This window comes from Berghia stephanieae, chromosome 7 (genome assembly GCF_034508935.2).
Source record: "Berghia stephanieae isolate SIO BIC M18660-M18661 chromosome 7, UCSD_Bste_1.3, whole genome shotgun sequence".
In the NCBI taxonomy this organism is placed as follows: Eukaryota; Metazoa; Mollusca; class Gastropoda; order Nudibranchia; family Aeolidiidae; genus Berghia; species Berghia stephanieae.
In genome coordinates, this window is record NC_088366.1 from 66,284,820 (window position 1) to 66,300,177 (window position 15,358).

Genomic DNA, 15,358 nt, shown 5'->3' on the forward strand with positions numbered 1-15,358 from the left:
GTGTGGGGATGGGGGGGGGGGGGGGAAGAAGTGGCTATCGAGGTGGTGTTGGTAGAGGTGGCGGGTTATTAACGCCTACCATCTCAAAAACACCATAGAGTTAGTGGGCTGAGATTGTCAATTCTCATTGTAGGATGGTGTTCGGGCGGCATGAGTAATTAGGATTGATTGAGACCATCTCTCTCTCTCTCTCTCTCTCTCTCTCTCTCTCTCTCTCTCTCTCTGTCTCTCTCTCTCTCTCACCCACACAAACAAACTCACACACAAACATGTCCTCCCTCCAAGGGCCTTTAATTAATATTGCGTGATTGTTAAAAGCCCCCAAATCAGAACTCTCCGCACGGGATAAAACATCCTCCCCCAGCTCAGCCTTGCTAATCGCGTATTTTTAGCATAGGATTCTCAAACTCCTGCATTGTCAATTTCGAACATGTTCCTTCCCAATGCTCCAGGAGCTCAACAATCGTATTGTATTTTTATACCCCTCTCGAGAACCGATAATACCTCACATCAAACCAATCAAAAAACCGTAAAAAAAAAAGAAGTTTTTTGCTCATACAGTGGAGAGTTGAGTTGAACCAATCCACAGTTCGAACCGTTCTGCTAGAATTTGATGTATAAAAAAAACCGTACGGATTTGAGGTGAGCTACCTTAGTATTTCTTATCAAAATATTTATTTCTTTTTTTTTTATTTATATTCTTTATTTTTTTAAAAACTAGGGTTGGTTCTCGACTTTATCGACTTGACAATCGTCATTATGGTCAGGATAGCATTATCATTACGTGTCAAAATCTATTTTTAGAAATTGTTGGACTGCTTCCTATATATATATATATATATATATATATATATATATATATATATATATATATATATATATATACATACATAAATATAAACAAACAATAAAAGGAACGCCTCGTAATATCAATTTTTGCTATTACGCCATAGTAAAATCGGGTTTTCCCCCAAAAGAAATGGGGGTATACTACTTGCACTTAATTAAACCACTTTTTGTAGAGACGAAAATAGCACGGTAATTTTGTAATAGACTTACTCCCTCTCCGACGTGTCCGTATTTACAGGTCTGATAACCCAAGATGTTATGGGTACACATTGATGCCATGGACAGGCATGTCAAACCAACGCAAGGCATTGTCCTTTACAACCCAAGAAACACATAAACAAAACAAAGACAATCTGTACTAACCCCACCCACCATTCAGTACGTATGCTCGCTCCACATATCTGTATTTCTTCTGAATTTAGGCCCGCCCAGAAGGCGAGATCTTCAGACGGAATTTTCTTTACTTTCTTAATTTTCCCATTTTTTTCCCTTCCTTAATTGAAAAGAATAAATTCTATTTTCTAAAATGCAATGGAGGAAGAAAAAAAAAGGAAAGAAAAATAAACGGTAGACAGTTTTATACAAATAGATTGGAAAACAGATTATATAAATGGGGGGAGAGAGAGAGAGAGAGAAAAAAACCCAACAGACACACCAACCAACCATAACCCAAAGTGAAAGAAGATAACAAAGGCAAACAATCAACGTCTCACCCCCATCAATTATTGCGTGAGTGAGTGTTAGAGGCGAGGACCACTCGGCAATTTAGAGCTGGAGTTGAGTTACGAGTTAGAGGCGAGAAAGAACCTTCATCATCGTCTTCTTCTTCTTCTTCTTCTTCTTTAGCCTCTTCTCCTCCTTCAGCTGATGGGACGTTTTTAATTATGTTTGATTTTCTACCCCCCCCCCCCCCCCCCCCCCGTCTCCACAGCCTCTAAAAGCCCCAAATCTACTCCATCCATCCCCGTCCACAATGAGTACATTCATCTACTTCAGATTTCCTTGTTTTTTCTTTGTTTTTTTTTTTTGTTTTTTTTTTGGTTTATTTTTATTATTATTTTTTTTTTTTGGTTGTTTTTTTTTAATTATATGTACAGACCTGCCACTTGAAATGTTAAAAAATTCTAGTTTTCAGAGGGAAGGAATAGAAGTCACTACATAATTAACTTTACAAATTAATATTTTACATTTATCAGTATTAAATATGTCTTGAAACCCCTGAATAGATGCTTTTTAACACATTCTATTGAATCAAACATGTCTATTTATTTCTGGTGTTGAAGCCAAAAACTCGTATTTTTACGACATTTTCGTAGTAGTATGCAGGTCTTCATGAGTATTTTTTAAATTTTTTTGTATCACTCACATTTTAATACCTATCTTAAATCGTTACGTCCCTTTACCAAAATTGATTCTTCTCGAGTTCTAGTTAACAATGCAGGAGTGAGTGAATGAGGTGCCTAAACGACTCAATAAAATGTATAGTAAAGGATGTTGTTTATGTACCAACGCTTCCAATTGATACCAACGAATCAAAGGACCAAACGTTCTCCAGACTGTGGCTTGACTTTTAACAAAAGATTAATCAAAGTTCAACACGAAGTCGTTTTGACTACTTGAAAAATGTACTTGTCAACATAACGTAAAATTGATGAAGCTAGTTGTTTGAGAACTTCTTGTAACTAAAACTTATTAAACTGTTATCTAATTTGACAGATTCACTCCGCGAAGTAATTTAATTTTCTATTGTCTACTGGCACTTTTCTACTCACTTTATTCTTCGTTGTTATCACTAAAACGTGGACAACGTGCAATATATTGAAAATTAATCAATATAAAAGTAAATAACAGAGAGATGATTGACAAATGGGGGAAATCTCTCTCTCTCTCTCTCTCTCTCTCTCTCTCTCTCTCTCACACACACACACACAAAACAAAAGGTACTGTATATGACTGACCGCCTCCCAAACTAATGACCCCCGCCAGAACCGGGATAAAACCGAACAATCGTAATAAATAACCACCGGCAGAGAGCAACATGGAAAATGAAAATTGATATTGGGTATAGAAACACAGAGCAAGTGACCTTTCTGCACCAACCATAAGAGGCCAGAAGACCCCACTTTGAAAAAAAAAACCCCAAAAAAACAAGCAAACCCCAATCCCGGAACAGTCAATTTTGAATCACGTTCGGCAGAGCTGCCTACCTTAAATTTCAAAAATTCGTAGTTTCTAAGGAGAAAAAAAGAAGTCGTTATAAATAGCTTTAGAAATAAACAATTTGCCCTCAGCTTGATCCAAAAATGCTCCAGAGATCTGAATATAGATTCTCTAAGAAGATAAACTTTCCTTTTCAACAAGATTTATTGAGTCAAAGAGACCTATGCAGCTCTGTAGCTGAAGCCAAAAAAAAAAAAATTGTATTTCTACGACTTTTTCCTCGTACTAGGCAGGTCTGAGTTCGTCATCACCTCTCCATGTCCTCAGTGCCGTCTCCAATGTAAGGTAATATAATGTAATGCGAGTTGGAATGGTTGTTGTTGGTCCATCAACATTTTGTCCTCTCGAGTCGATAGTTAGTGACTGAGTCTTGTGGCTGATTCATCTATTACCCTCAATAATAGTGGAAAAGGGAGAAAAAGGGGGTGGGGTGCAATTAAGGAACTGAAATCTAATATATAAAGAGTACCAAGAAAAGATAGAAAAAAAAAAAAGGATTACATTTTTTAAAAATCGAGGTTTTTGGGCCCCTCCGCTCTTCGCTGTCTCCAACCCACCCACTCCCCTCCCCCTCCCAGCCCTTCCAAAGAAAACAAAAGAGCTTGAATATAGTGCAGAATCAAATAAATGAGCTCAAAAGTTTTACAAGGGGTCGAAAGCCAACAGCAACACTTAATATATCATTCTCCCTCCATATCCCTCCCTATATCTCTTCCCCCCCCCCCCCCCCCCCCCCTCGTTCCCTTTAATCACTGGTCCCCAAATTCCGTTATTCCAGTAGAACAGCCCGTGCATCAAACAGCCAAACCAAATCAACTTGTAAAGACACAATTTACACACAAACACACACACACACACACACACACACACACACACACCCCTTCGTCCCTCTAATCACTGGCCCCCTAATGTCCGTGATTCCAGTAGAACAGCCCGTGCATCAAACAGCCAAACCAAATCAACTTGTAAAGACACCATTTACACAAACACACACACACACACACGCAAACACACACACACACTCCTTCGTCCCTCTAATCACTGGTCCCCAAATGTCCGTTATTCCAGTAGAACAGCCCGTGCATCAAACAGCCAAACCAAATCAACTTGTAAGGACACAATTTACACAAACACACACACACACACACACACACACACACACACACATCCCCCCCCCCCCCCCCCTCCCTCGTCCCTCTAATCACTGGTCCCCAAATGTCTGTGATTCCAGTAGAACAGCCCGTGCATCAAACAGCCAAACCAAATCAACTTGTAAGGCCACAATTTACATAAATTTGTTAATTTCTCCTCGACATTCTCGGGTTGTCTCCCCTTGCTTTCTTACTCTTTGATTTGGGCATTCAACATTTCATTCCTTCTTCCTTGACCCCCCCCCCCTCCTCTCTCTCTCTCTCTCTCTCTCTCTCTCTTTTTTTTTTTTTTCTCTACCCCTTTCTCTTACTCTCTCTCTCTCTCTCTCTCTCTCTCTCTCTCTCTCTCACTCTCTCTCTTTTTTTTCTCTACCCCTTTCTCTTACTCTCTCTCTCTCTCTCTCTCTCTCTCTCTTTTTTTTTCTACCCCTTTCTCTTACTCTCTCTCTCTCTCTCTCTCTCTCACTCTCTCTCTTTTTTTTTCTCTACCCCTTTCTCTTACTCTCTCTCTCTCTTTCTCTACCCCTTTCTCTTACTCTCTCTCTCTCTCTTTTTTTTCTACCCCTTTCTCTTACTCTCTCTCTCTCTCTCTCTCACTCTCTCTCTTTTTTTTTCTCTACCCCTTTCTCTTACTCTCTCTCTCTCTTTCTCTACCCCTTTCTCTTACTCTCTCTCTCTCTCTCTCTCTCTCTCTCTCCTCTCTCTCTATATATATATTTTATATATATATATATATATATATATATATATATATATATAATCACACTAATCAAAACGTGAGTAATATTTACGGGATAAGCTCCCCATTAAAACAAAAACAATCTTAATGAGCGAGTTAGGATTTGGGGGAGCGTCGTTGACAATGCGATGCGATGCAACAGTAATCAAAACGTGAGTAATATTTGGGGACGTCCGTAACAACAAGGAGCCACTGTGGACTTCATAATACGACAAGGTTTGGGATGGACCGGGGTAAGCCCCCCCTCCTCCACCCCCATCCCCAACCCCCATTCGTCTGCGGTCTTAATAACATTGCGATTGGTTGGTGGGGTAGGGGGGGGGGGGTGGGTACGATGCCACAGTAATCAAAACGTGAGTAATATTTGGGGACACCCATAATAAGCAAAGGTGGTCGTCCTTAACCAGCCATCACATTACGACAGGGTAATTACACGGGCCTTAGGAAAGCACCCAGGGTGACGGTTAAACGGGGACATAACACGGACGGGTCTGGCCTTATTAACTCACTCAATCCTAAGGATTTTTGCTACTTTACAAAATTGGAAAAAATGTATTAAAAATGAGCATGTAGGATAGATAGTTTTATTCAACTATCATTAACATGTAAAATTTAAAAATATTAGCATTGATACTAAGCCTATAATTTGTATCAGAAATAATGTAATGAATAGGCATAGGGTAAAAGTAACCCCGGGTATACTACGGATATAGTCGGTGTTAGGGTTGAATGAGTTAACCCGTTAACGGTAGTGCTGCTCTATGGAAAAACTCGGAATTAAAAAAACTTTGGGACAGAAAACTCGGACTTCAAATTATAACGATCGATTTAAATGACCATAATCTTGGCAAAAACTGTCAAACCTGGGACTTCGCAATCGATCGATTGATATTTACGCCAGGGTAATTACACAGGCCTTAGGAAGGCACCCAGGGTGGGAGGGTTAAACGGGGACATAACACGGACGGGTCTTTGGGGGGGGGGGGGGGGTATTAACCTGTTTAATGTCGTACTCTGGACAAACTACGAATTTAAAAACTTGGACAGAAAACTCGTCCTTCAAATATCGATCGATCTAAATGACCCTCATCTTGTATTTTTGTTTGTTTGTTTTTAAGGGTTTTACGGCGCTTACAACACATATAGGTCATTTCAGCACCAGTAAAACGGAAGATAATGAGAAAGTAAAAGGTTCTAGCATTACAATTAGATCATCCAAGAAAAAGGAGGACAAAGAGGAATTAGATTCGATAGGAGAGAGAGAGAGAGAGAGAGAGAGAGAGAGAGAGAGAGAGAGAGAGAGAGAGAGAGAGAGAGAGAGGAGAATCACTAAAGTGTGTAGTTAAGAAAGAGGAGGAGTATGCGGAGGGATGAGGAAGTGGAAGAGAACTACTTTAACTACGACGATATGAACAAAAAAAAAAAGATCTGGCGGAAAGTACTTTGCGATAGACTAGCGTCCTATCAAAAGGATAGCAGGCAATTTCTATTGTACGTTTCACGCTATAGAAACCGGGATAAACTCCGGCTCCATGGGCCCAATGGCTCTGAAGGAAGGTAAGTTATAATAACGTTTCAAACTTTAAAAAAAAAACAGAAAACAAACAAACAAACAAACAACGATTTAAAAAAAACCCAACAACGAAATGGACGTTGTCACTGACCTGTCTTGGTCCAGAATTCGTCCAAAGCCTTGACCCCTTTGTGCATGGCCGTCTTGCTGGGAGCCGCCGTGCTGACGCTGCCCACCCAGTAGCCGTGCTGGGGCATGTCCAGGAAGACGGTCATCCCATCCAGGTCGTAGGTCTTCTGGGTGCTCGTGTACCGAACGTATTCACGGAGCTTCGTTCGGTGGGCGAAGGCGGCGACCGAAGAGAACGCACCCTTTTTGAGGAGGTTTTTGGGTAAGCCGATTGTGGCGTGTACGTTGGAGATGAGAGAGTCTACGTCTTCAAACTCTTGATATTTGACGTTGGTGGCTTTGGTTTTGTGCTGCTCGGGTTCGTTTTTGTTTTGATTTTTGTTGTTCTTCTTCTTGTTCTTTTTGTTATTGTCAGTACCGTCTTTGTTGCTTTTGTTCTGGTGCCCGTTTCCGAACAATGTTCTGAAGCCCGAATGGAATTGCCACTTGCCGTTGCGAGTCCGTAGCCAAGAGTCGTTTAGTGTGAGATCAAATGACTCCGTATCGTAGTAAACATCAACGATGAACGACTCCGACACAAGAGTCGCTCCTAAGGATTTTATAGTGGACTCGAACTTTTTGGTCGGGTTGAATTTTCGCGTGAAGGGCACCGGTTCTGGTTTCTTTGGAGGCTTCTGGGAAGTGGAATCGTTCAGAAGGAAACCGACGTCGCTCACGACATTTTCTGATCCCGCTGGTAGAATTTGTTCCGTGGGTACTTTGTCTGTGACCTTTCTTTTAACATTTGGTGTTTGTTTGAGCGGTGATTTTAACGTACCGGAGGGTGCCGATGATAAGGTAGACGACGACGATGAAGAGAAAAACGGAGCAATAATTTCTTTTTGGACTTCACTGGGTTTGGTCGGGGAGAAATTTTCTGAAGCGTTGTAAGACGACGTTTCGGGTTTGGTAGTTGAGGAGGAGTCTACGTCATCCAATTCATCATCAAACGCAGGGTTACAGATTCCCCCAGCATCCATCATCATCATCCCGACGTCATGGAATCTGTATCCAACCTGAATGGCGTTGATATCCACCAGGTTGTCCAGACGATCCTCTGACTCGCGGCGTTCCTCCTCGGTCAAGTTTTCAGGTGCATTTACCGATGTGTGTTCGGGCAGGTGGACTTTACTCACCCTTGTAATTTTGAAAGGGGAGGAGTTCTCTGTTGTGGCAGCAGCACGTACGTTATCAACGGAGCTACCAGTGTCGATATCGATTTTCGAGGACTTTGCGTCAAATTTCATGGATTTGACGTCCAGTGGTATTTTCTGAGACGATTTCTTTTCTTCCAACTCTTCTAGAGCGTAGCTACGAATGGCAAGACCCGGCGAGTATGCAGACCTCGAGGTTGAGGCTGCCTGGGACTTTGTATCTACCTTTAACTTTGACGGTTTTTTATTCTCCTTGTACTTTGTATTTTTATCAAACGCATCGACGGGCGATTCTGGGCTACGAGGAGGATTATTATTAGACTTAGATGATGATAATGATTTGGGCTCGCCTTTCATTTCGTCATCATCGATGACGTCAGAAATATCGGAGACCATGTAGCTTGACTGTATTAACTGTTGTACGTCTTCTCTGTCCGAGTCCAATTTCCCATCGGACAGAGTTGAGCCTTTTGTACCGTCGTCCAGAGAGTCAAATAAAAATTGGTTTGACGCAGATGACGCTGACGGAGAATTCATGAACCCGGGAATGTCCGAACCGGCCAATCTCTTTTCAAAATGGTCTGTGCTGTAACACGGAGACTGGATACTGTCTGTACTGGACGTTGAAGACTTACTGCTACTGACACTCAGGGCTTTGCGTGACTTGAACGTCACGTGAGGAATGGCCGTGACGGATTTAGAAGGGGAATCGGTTGTGGCGTCTACGTTGTACTGTTGGGAAATGTAGTGAGATTCGGACGTCTGTCTTTGGAGATACCAAACGCCGCCGTCGATAACTTCTGTAGGAGTTCTGTGGCTGATATCGTTTCTGAAAACTTCATCGTCATCGCTTGGAGAATGCAAAGCCGGGCTGTTCTCCTTGGAGTCTGAGGTAGATCCACTGGAGCTTCGGAAAACGGTTCGGACTTTGTCCGAGGTGATTTTCGATTTCGGGGTCAGACTGGACTCTTTGTAGCCTTTAATTTCTATATTCAGCTCTGATCTTTCCCTCCCAGGCCTTCTCGGTGGTTCAGAACTGCTGGTACTACCGCCACCACTGCTTTTACTGCCTCTGCTGGTTTTGGGACTATTTTCAGCATTTTTGTGGTTCTTCCTTTTCCTGGGGGTGATTTGGGACGGTTCGTTACCAGGAATACTTTCCTCTCGTCTGTCGATAAATGACATGTCTTTATCCATGGCTGAAAACACAATTTACGTCTCTCTTTCCCACTTAAAAATGTCAATGAGAATAGAAATCTCACACGAAGTGGGTGGTTGATGGTGAAAGTTGATTTACTTTTAAAATCCTGTTCGCATAGTCAGTTTTTGAAGTCTCGCTGAACAAAAACATTCTGAAATGGACAAGAATATAACAAATAAATATACATAATTACAAAAGTAACAAATTAGGGAGTAGGCACTGGTGCAAGATAAAGAACTGAAAAAGTGTGTATAAAACAGTGCCAGACAAAGCAAGAAAAAAATTTTTAAATCATCCCAAAACAATCGGCCTTCCTCAACTGTTGGAAATGAGTTTTTTTCTTGTATATTTCAGTCCCTAATTGATGCTACGCATTTTGGCTAAACAAGCCACAACATCCACCAGCCGAATAAAACGTACCAACACACAAAAACTATGAGAAACGAACCTTGAACTATACGGTTCGAGGGCGAGTGTCAAACCAAATACCACATTAAAGCTCCATGTAACTTTAGGCAATAAGAAGACATAAACCATAAAACGTATATTATTCTTTTGGTTTCAGATTCAACATACACGTTGATAAATAATGGATTATGAGTGACATTGTCTATTGTGGTGAGCGGTGTGGTCTGATCCAATGGATAAACTATGCGCCCCTCAGAGCTGGGCTCGAACCCTGGACCTACCTATCCGAAGGCGACTGTCATACCACAATAACAACCACGTAGCTGGATGTAACGTTAGATAATAAGAACAAGTAAAACGACTCATGGTTTCAGATTCAACATAGCTTGATAAATGGATTATAAAGCGACATGATCTATTGTGATGTGTGGTGTGTTGTATTGTATTCAACGAGGTGCGTTGTAGTCCTATGCTTTTTCATGGTCACTCAATCGTGAGATAAAACAACATCAACAACCACCCTTAGAGCAAGTGACCCCCCCCCCCCCAAGCCCCTAAAACACAACACACAAACACAAACACATAACACACACACACACACACACACACACACACACACACACATACCTTATTAAAAGGTGGGAATAAAAAGGGGTACCAACAATGCACGTCTCTCTAGAATGTAATTGTTGGCTGTGTGGCTTGTGCTTTCGGATCGGAAGCTCTTGAGTTCGAGCCTCGCGCGACCCATAGTTGAACCCTTGGAATAGGCTTTTAAATCACTATGCGCCGAGCGAGGCTCGAACCCAGGACCTTCCGATCCGAAAGCGTGTCATACCACTAGACCACATAGCCACGCAGATAATAGAGTGTAGTCGCGTGATGATCGAAGGATTCTGGTTCGAGGCTTAAGGTTGATTAGTTCAGAAAGACAAAAATGACCTGGTTGGTCGACAGCATGAATATATTATTAGATGGCTGCCAGTATCTTGATTTCCACATCTTTAACCCCCCCCCCCCCCCCCCAAAAAAAAAAAAAAAAAAAAAATAATAAAAAAAAACAAAAAAAAAAACCAAAACCAAAAACAAAACGAAACAAAAACAAAACAAAACAAAACAAAAACAAACATTTTAATAAGACACCATGAATGCACTTATTCACTCCCTTGGCAAGAAAAATAAATGAAGAAATCGATCAATCATGAAAATTTCTTACTGATGCAATGCGTTTAAGTTATAAAAAACACTCACAAGTTGTACCCGCCCGATGAATCGTATTGTCACACACACACACACACACAAAACGATATTATGTAACCTTAAAACGTATATTATATCATAGATAGTCTGGTTGAGAGGGTTTAGTAAGAATTAGTAAGAATTAATCAACAGACTGGCGGTCCAAAAACACTGACAGAATGAGACAAGTGACGTCATCTTCATCCATTCTATAGTCTTCTTAGATCCTACATCAAAGATTTGAATAATTCCTTATGGAAAGTAGTGGATAACAGTTTGATCGCAGCAGCCATCGTTAACTTATAGCCTGACACGAGAACCCTCGAGGACTTAAAGACGTCATTTACAAGGTTTGTGCACCGTCTAGGGAGTTGTTAGTAGAGCTCAAGGAAATAAGTGATTCCATTAGTTTAACTATTGAATACAACTCACGATTTGCTTCCTTTAGTGGCCAAAGACTTGTCTTTTGACGTCTAAATTTGGTCCGTGTCTGGCTATAAGTTTACGCTGGCTGCGGTTTGATTCACAATTTACACCTGAATATTATCTCTGCGTCTAATACTACCTATGCTGCTGTCATAATCTGGATTTTTATTTCTTATTTTTAACTTTTGGCCAGAAAACTCGTCCTTCGAATATCTATCGATTAAAATGTCCTTTCATCTTGGCAAAAACTCTCAAACCTGTGACTTCGCCAGCTACCAGGTTTGAGAGCTTTTGCAAAGATGAGGGTCATTTCCATCGATGGATATCTGAAGAACCGACTTTTCTGGCCGTTTTCTGGCCAAAAACTTTAAATACCTGGTTTGGTTATATTTTCAAGCATGGCAGCGCGATTCGTGCCGGGCACAGCCGTAATGTTTAACGTTACGAACGTTACGTTACTAACCAGTATAAAAAAAGAAGGGTCAAGGAACAACAATAACACACACGCCATGACACAGTCTATTCCATATTAACACAGTTGCCTACCTTGAAATATCAACAACAATAACACACACGCCATGACACAGTCTATTCCATATTAACACAGTTGCCTACCTTGAAATATCAAAACAAAAATTCGTAGTTTCCACGAAAAAAAAACAATGTAAAGGTCACAATACATAGCATGACTAATACATTATCGGCCATCAGAATGATCACAAATGCTCCAAAGTCCTAAATATCAAATTATGAAATTAAAGATCAGGCACCGGTGTAAGATAAAGAACTGTACAATAAGTGTGTGTGAAAGGTGCCAGACAAAGCACGAAAGAAAAAGAAAAGAAAAGCAAAGAAAAAAAAAACATCCCAAAAAATCAGTCGACCTCGACTGGGGATCGAACCTCAGACCATCTGATTACCGGTCAATATAACTTAAATTTGACACGGGTTTTGGCAGCTTCTAACTTCTAGCTGAGTGATCATGTCTCATTAAATTATTTCTAACAGAATATAACGAGGCGACGGTGCAAAACTAACGCATCTTAAAAACTCCACTTTTCAGGAGAGACAATATCTTTTTTGTTTTAATTCACAATAATCTTTGGATACCCGTGAAATTTACTACTCTTATGTAAAAACTGACGAGAAAACCGATGGTGACATTTTTGAAACGATAAAGCTTTGAAAGTTACACATCATACCATCAATATCCAAATGATATGTCCTCCGACATGACATCCCGTATGCACAGAGATCCCGAGTTTCTTGTCTGTCTCGATAGGTCATTCTAGTCTTAGTTACAACCGCATTACTTCATTACAATAAAAATAAAATATAATATACGACGTATTTGGATCGCCCAACCCAGAGGTTTAGGTAGCTAGTTGTACATTAACTTTTATTCCCCATGTCGAAGGTTAAAAAGTTTGTGTGTGAATGGGCGCTTGGATTGTGTGTGTGTGTGTGTGTGTGTGTGTGTGTGTGTGTGTGTATGTATGTGTGTGTGTATGTGTGTGTATGTGTGTGTGTAAGAATGGACATCTGGCAATGTGGCTGGTGATAATGAGTTTTGATAGGGGGGGGGGGGGGAGAGAGAGAGTGAGAGAGAGAGAGAGAGAGAGAGAGAGAGAGAGAGAGAGAGAGAGAGAGAGAGAGAGAGAGAGAGAGAGAGAGAGAGGAACGTGACGAATATCCAAACACGCCCAAACAGTCATGCCGTATGTTTGTGAAATGTGGAGGTAATTCGTGAATCGTGTCTTTAATCATTTCTATTCTATTCTATGTGCAGCTACGTGGACTAGTGGTATGACACTCGTTTTCGGATAGGAAGTTCCTGGGTTCAAGCCTCGCTCGCCGCATAGTATAGTTGAGTCCTTGGAAGAGGCGTTACCCCCCCCCCCCCCCCCACACACCTCCACACACACACACCAATACATATAAAAGTTCAGTCTGGGGTAAACACCCATCTCAATTACATTCTTTAAGATCAAATTGAGAATACCATGTCAGATTAAATTCGTTATTTAGTTAATGAGTACATGCAGTTGTTGACAAAATAGTGTTTAGAACTTGAAATGAACAATTTAAAATGTGCAAATAAATGTAATTTCCCCAAAAAGGGATGTTTTATCCCACCGTACCAATAATAATAATAATAATAATAATAATAATAATAATAATAATAATAATAATAATAATAATAATAATACTATTAACAATAATAATAATAATAATAATAATAATAATAATAATAATAATAATAATAATAATAATAATAATAATAATAATAGTAATAATAATAGTAGTAGTAATAATAATAATAATAATAATAATAATAATAATAATAATAATAATAATAATAATAATAATAATAATAATAATATGATGTTGAGCTTCCCTATGTGCCCCCCCCCCCCCCACCCCCCTCCCCATTGACAGGCGACACCTCCATTGGAAGGTTCTAATTTGTGTGAGAGACCAAGACGTGAGACTTGAGACCAGATCCTATTGGACAACGATTGTTTAATAGCGTGACTGGCTTGACAAAAAACGTGAGCTTTTATATAGAGCAATATCCACTAAATGTGCTCAAAGCGCTTTACAAGGGATCCCTGTCCAACAACAACATGTAACATGTAGAACGGGACATGACGCCTGTTAGGCGATATTGTATTTTTTTTTCGACACAGACAACGCTGTTAACGGCTAGGTACTCATTATACATCCGATTACGGTCAGAGAATGTGAGTAAAGAGCCTTTTCCAAGGACTCAACTATGCGCTGAGCGAGGCTCAAACCCAGGACCTTCCGATCAGAAAGCGAGTGTCATAGCACAAGACCAAATAGCCGGACAATAGCGTTTAGAACTTGAAACGAACAATTCAATTTAAAATGTGCATAAAGGTAATTTCTCCAAGTCATAAAGCACCCATCCGTCTATAGCATGACGAAACTGTGATATTATGGCGTTATATCCGGCTGGCGGATATTGTGAGCATCTATTCGCTAAGCGCGCATATCATCAATACAAGTGCCTAGCCTGCTCCCTAATTTGTCATTTTCGTATTGACAATGAGCAGCAATCCCTTCCCCGAGATGACACGACAGAAGATACCACAGCAAATTGATGAAGGAGAGCAAGCAAGACCAATGGGTCTAACCGGCCAAATGGCAAAGGTCAATTTACTTTGCCATTAAGTGATCCGAATCACAGATTGCGGCTCCCGTTTCTTCATTAAATGTTGGCTTGAGAAACCCGTGCTACCAACGCGTGGGTCTGGACACTATTGCCACTGACAAGTCAATACAGAATGAGCGCAAAACTAAAAAAAATTTGAAAGAAAGAAAATGACCTGCCAACCTCAACATTTTGTTGGGAGAAAAATTACAGTACTCGCTGGATTCTAGCAAGCTTTCGGGAGAAGCCTAAAAGCGTGCCGAAAACCGATGCTCATGGGAAGTAACCACCAATACATTCGGTCACCCAGCACCAGCGTGTCGTATTGCAGAACGTGCTGGAATCAGGCGTGGTGTATAATCCACTGAATTAACAAGGAACATAAATGATTGGAACCAAACCATGCAAAATTAGACTGAGAGATAGTGCCATATATTATATTAGATACATTTTTGTGTGAGAAACATTGAGTTACGAGCATTTCGGTTATGTAGAATAGAAGCATTTTGAGCACTAAGTTGTGAATAACTGGAATGTTTTAGTTTTAATCTAAACAAAATACCGTTGAGACCTACAACATTTCTGATTCGAAAAGTTTATTACGAATAAGGACCTGATTATTATTTCCTTGTTAAGTTGTTTTCCCAATGGGGGAAGGGGGGGGGGGGTGTATGTTTCTCGTTTTATTCTTTTTTTTTTCTCGGGGTGGAGTTAGGTGTTTCCTTTGTTTCTATTCGTTATGCGGACTTTCTTGTATTTTTATGATTTTATTTATTTTTTTATTGATTTATTTATTCAATCATACTTTATTTTCCATTATCCAGTTTAGATTAATCAAACAACTTGAGTATAAAGGATTACTCAGTTAAGAAAACAAACAACACACATACAATACGTGAAATAACGTGAACAAAACAGAATTGACAGACCACAATGCATCATAATTGACACAAACAAATGACCCCAACACACCGTCCAATTTAGACGACGCACGTACAGTCCTAATTCAATTTCGTGAAAGGCCAATAGCACAACCACCACCAACTCGATCCGTCCATTCATCTCCGTCCTCCCCCCGTTATCCAACCAATCCCAATCAGTAGCTGAATCAA

General features: G+C 40.4%; 1 protein-coding gene across 1 annotated transcript in view; it reads right to left on the reverse strand.

Annotated features, from left to right (window-relative positions):
• Positions 1 to 6,605: 6,605 nt before the first annotated feature.
• LOC144976303 (uncharacterized) overlaps positions 6,606 to 15,358 on the reverse strand; it is a 35,565-nt gene continuing 26,812 nt past the window's right edge. Inside the window, exon 2 of the mRNA XM_078920496.1 lies at positions 6,606 to 9,146. Within this exon, the coding sequence (XP_078776622.1) occupies positions 6,616 to 8,991 (2,376 nt within the window). The 5' untranslated portion in view covers positions 8,992 to 9,146 and the 3' untranslated portion in view covers positions 6,606 to 6,615. The remainder of the gene's footprint in view (positions 9,147 to 15,358) is intronic.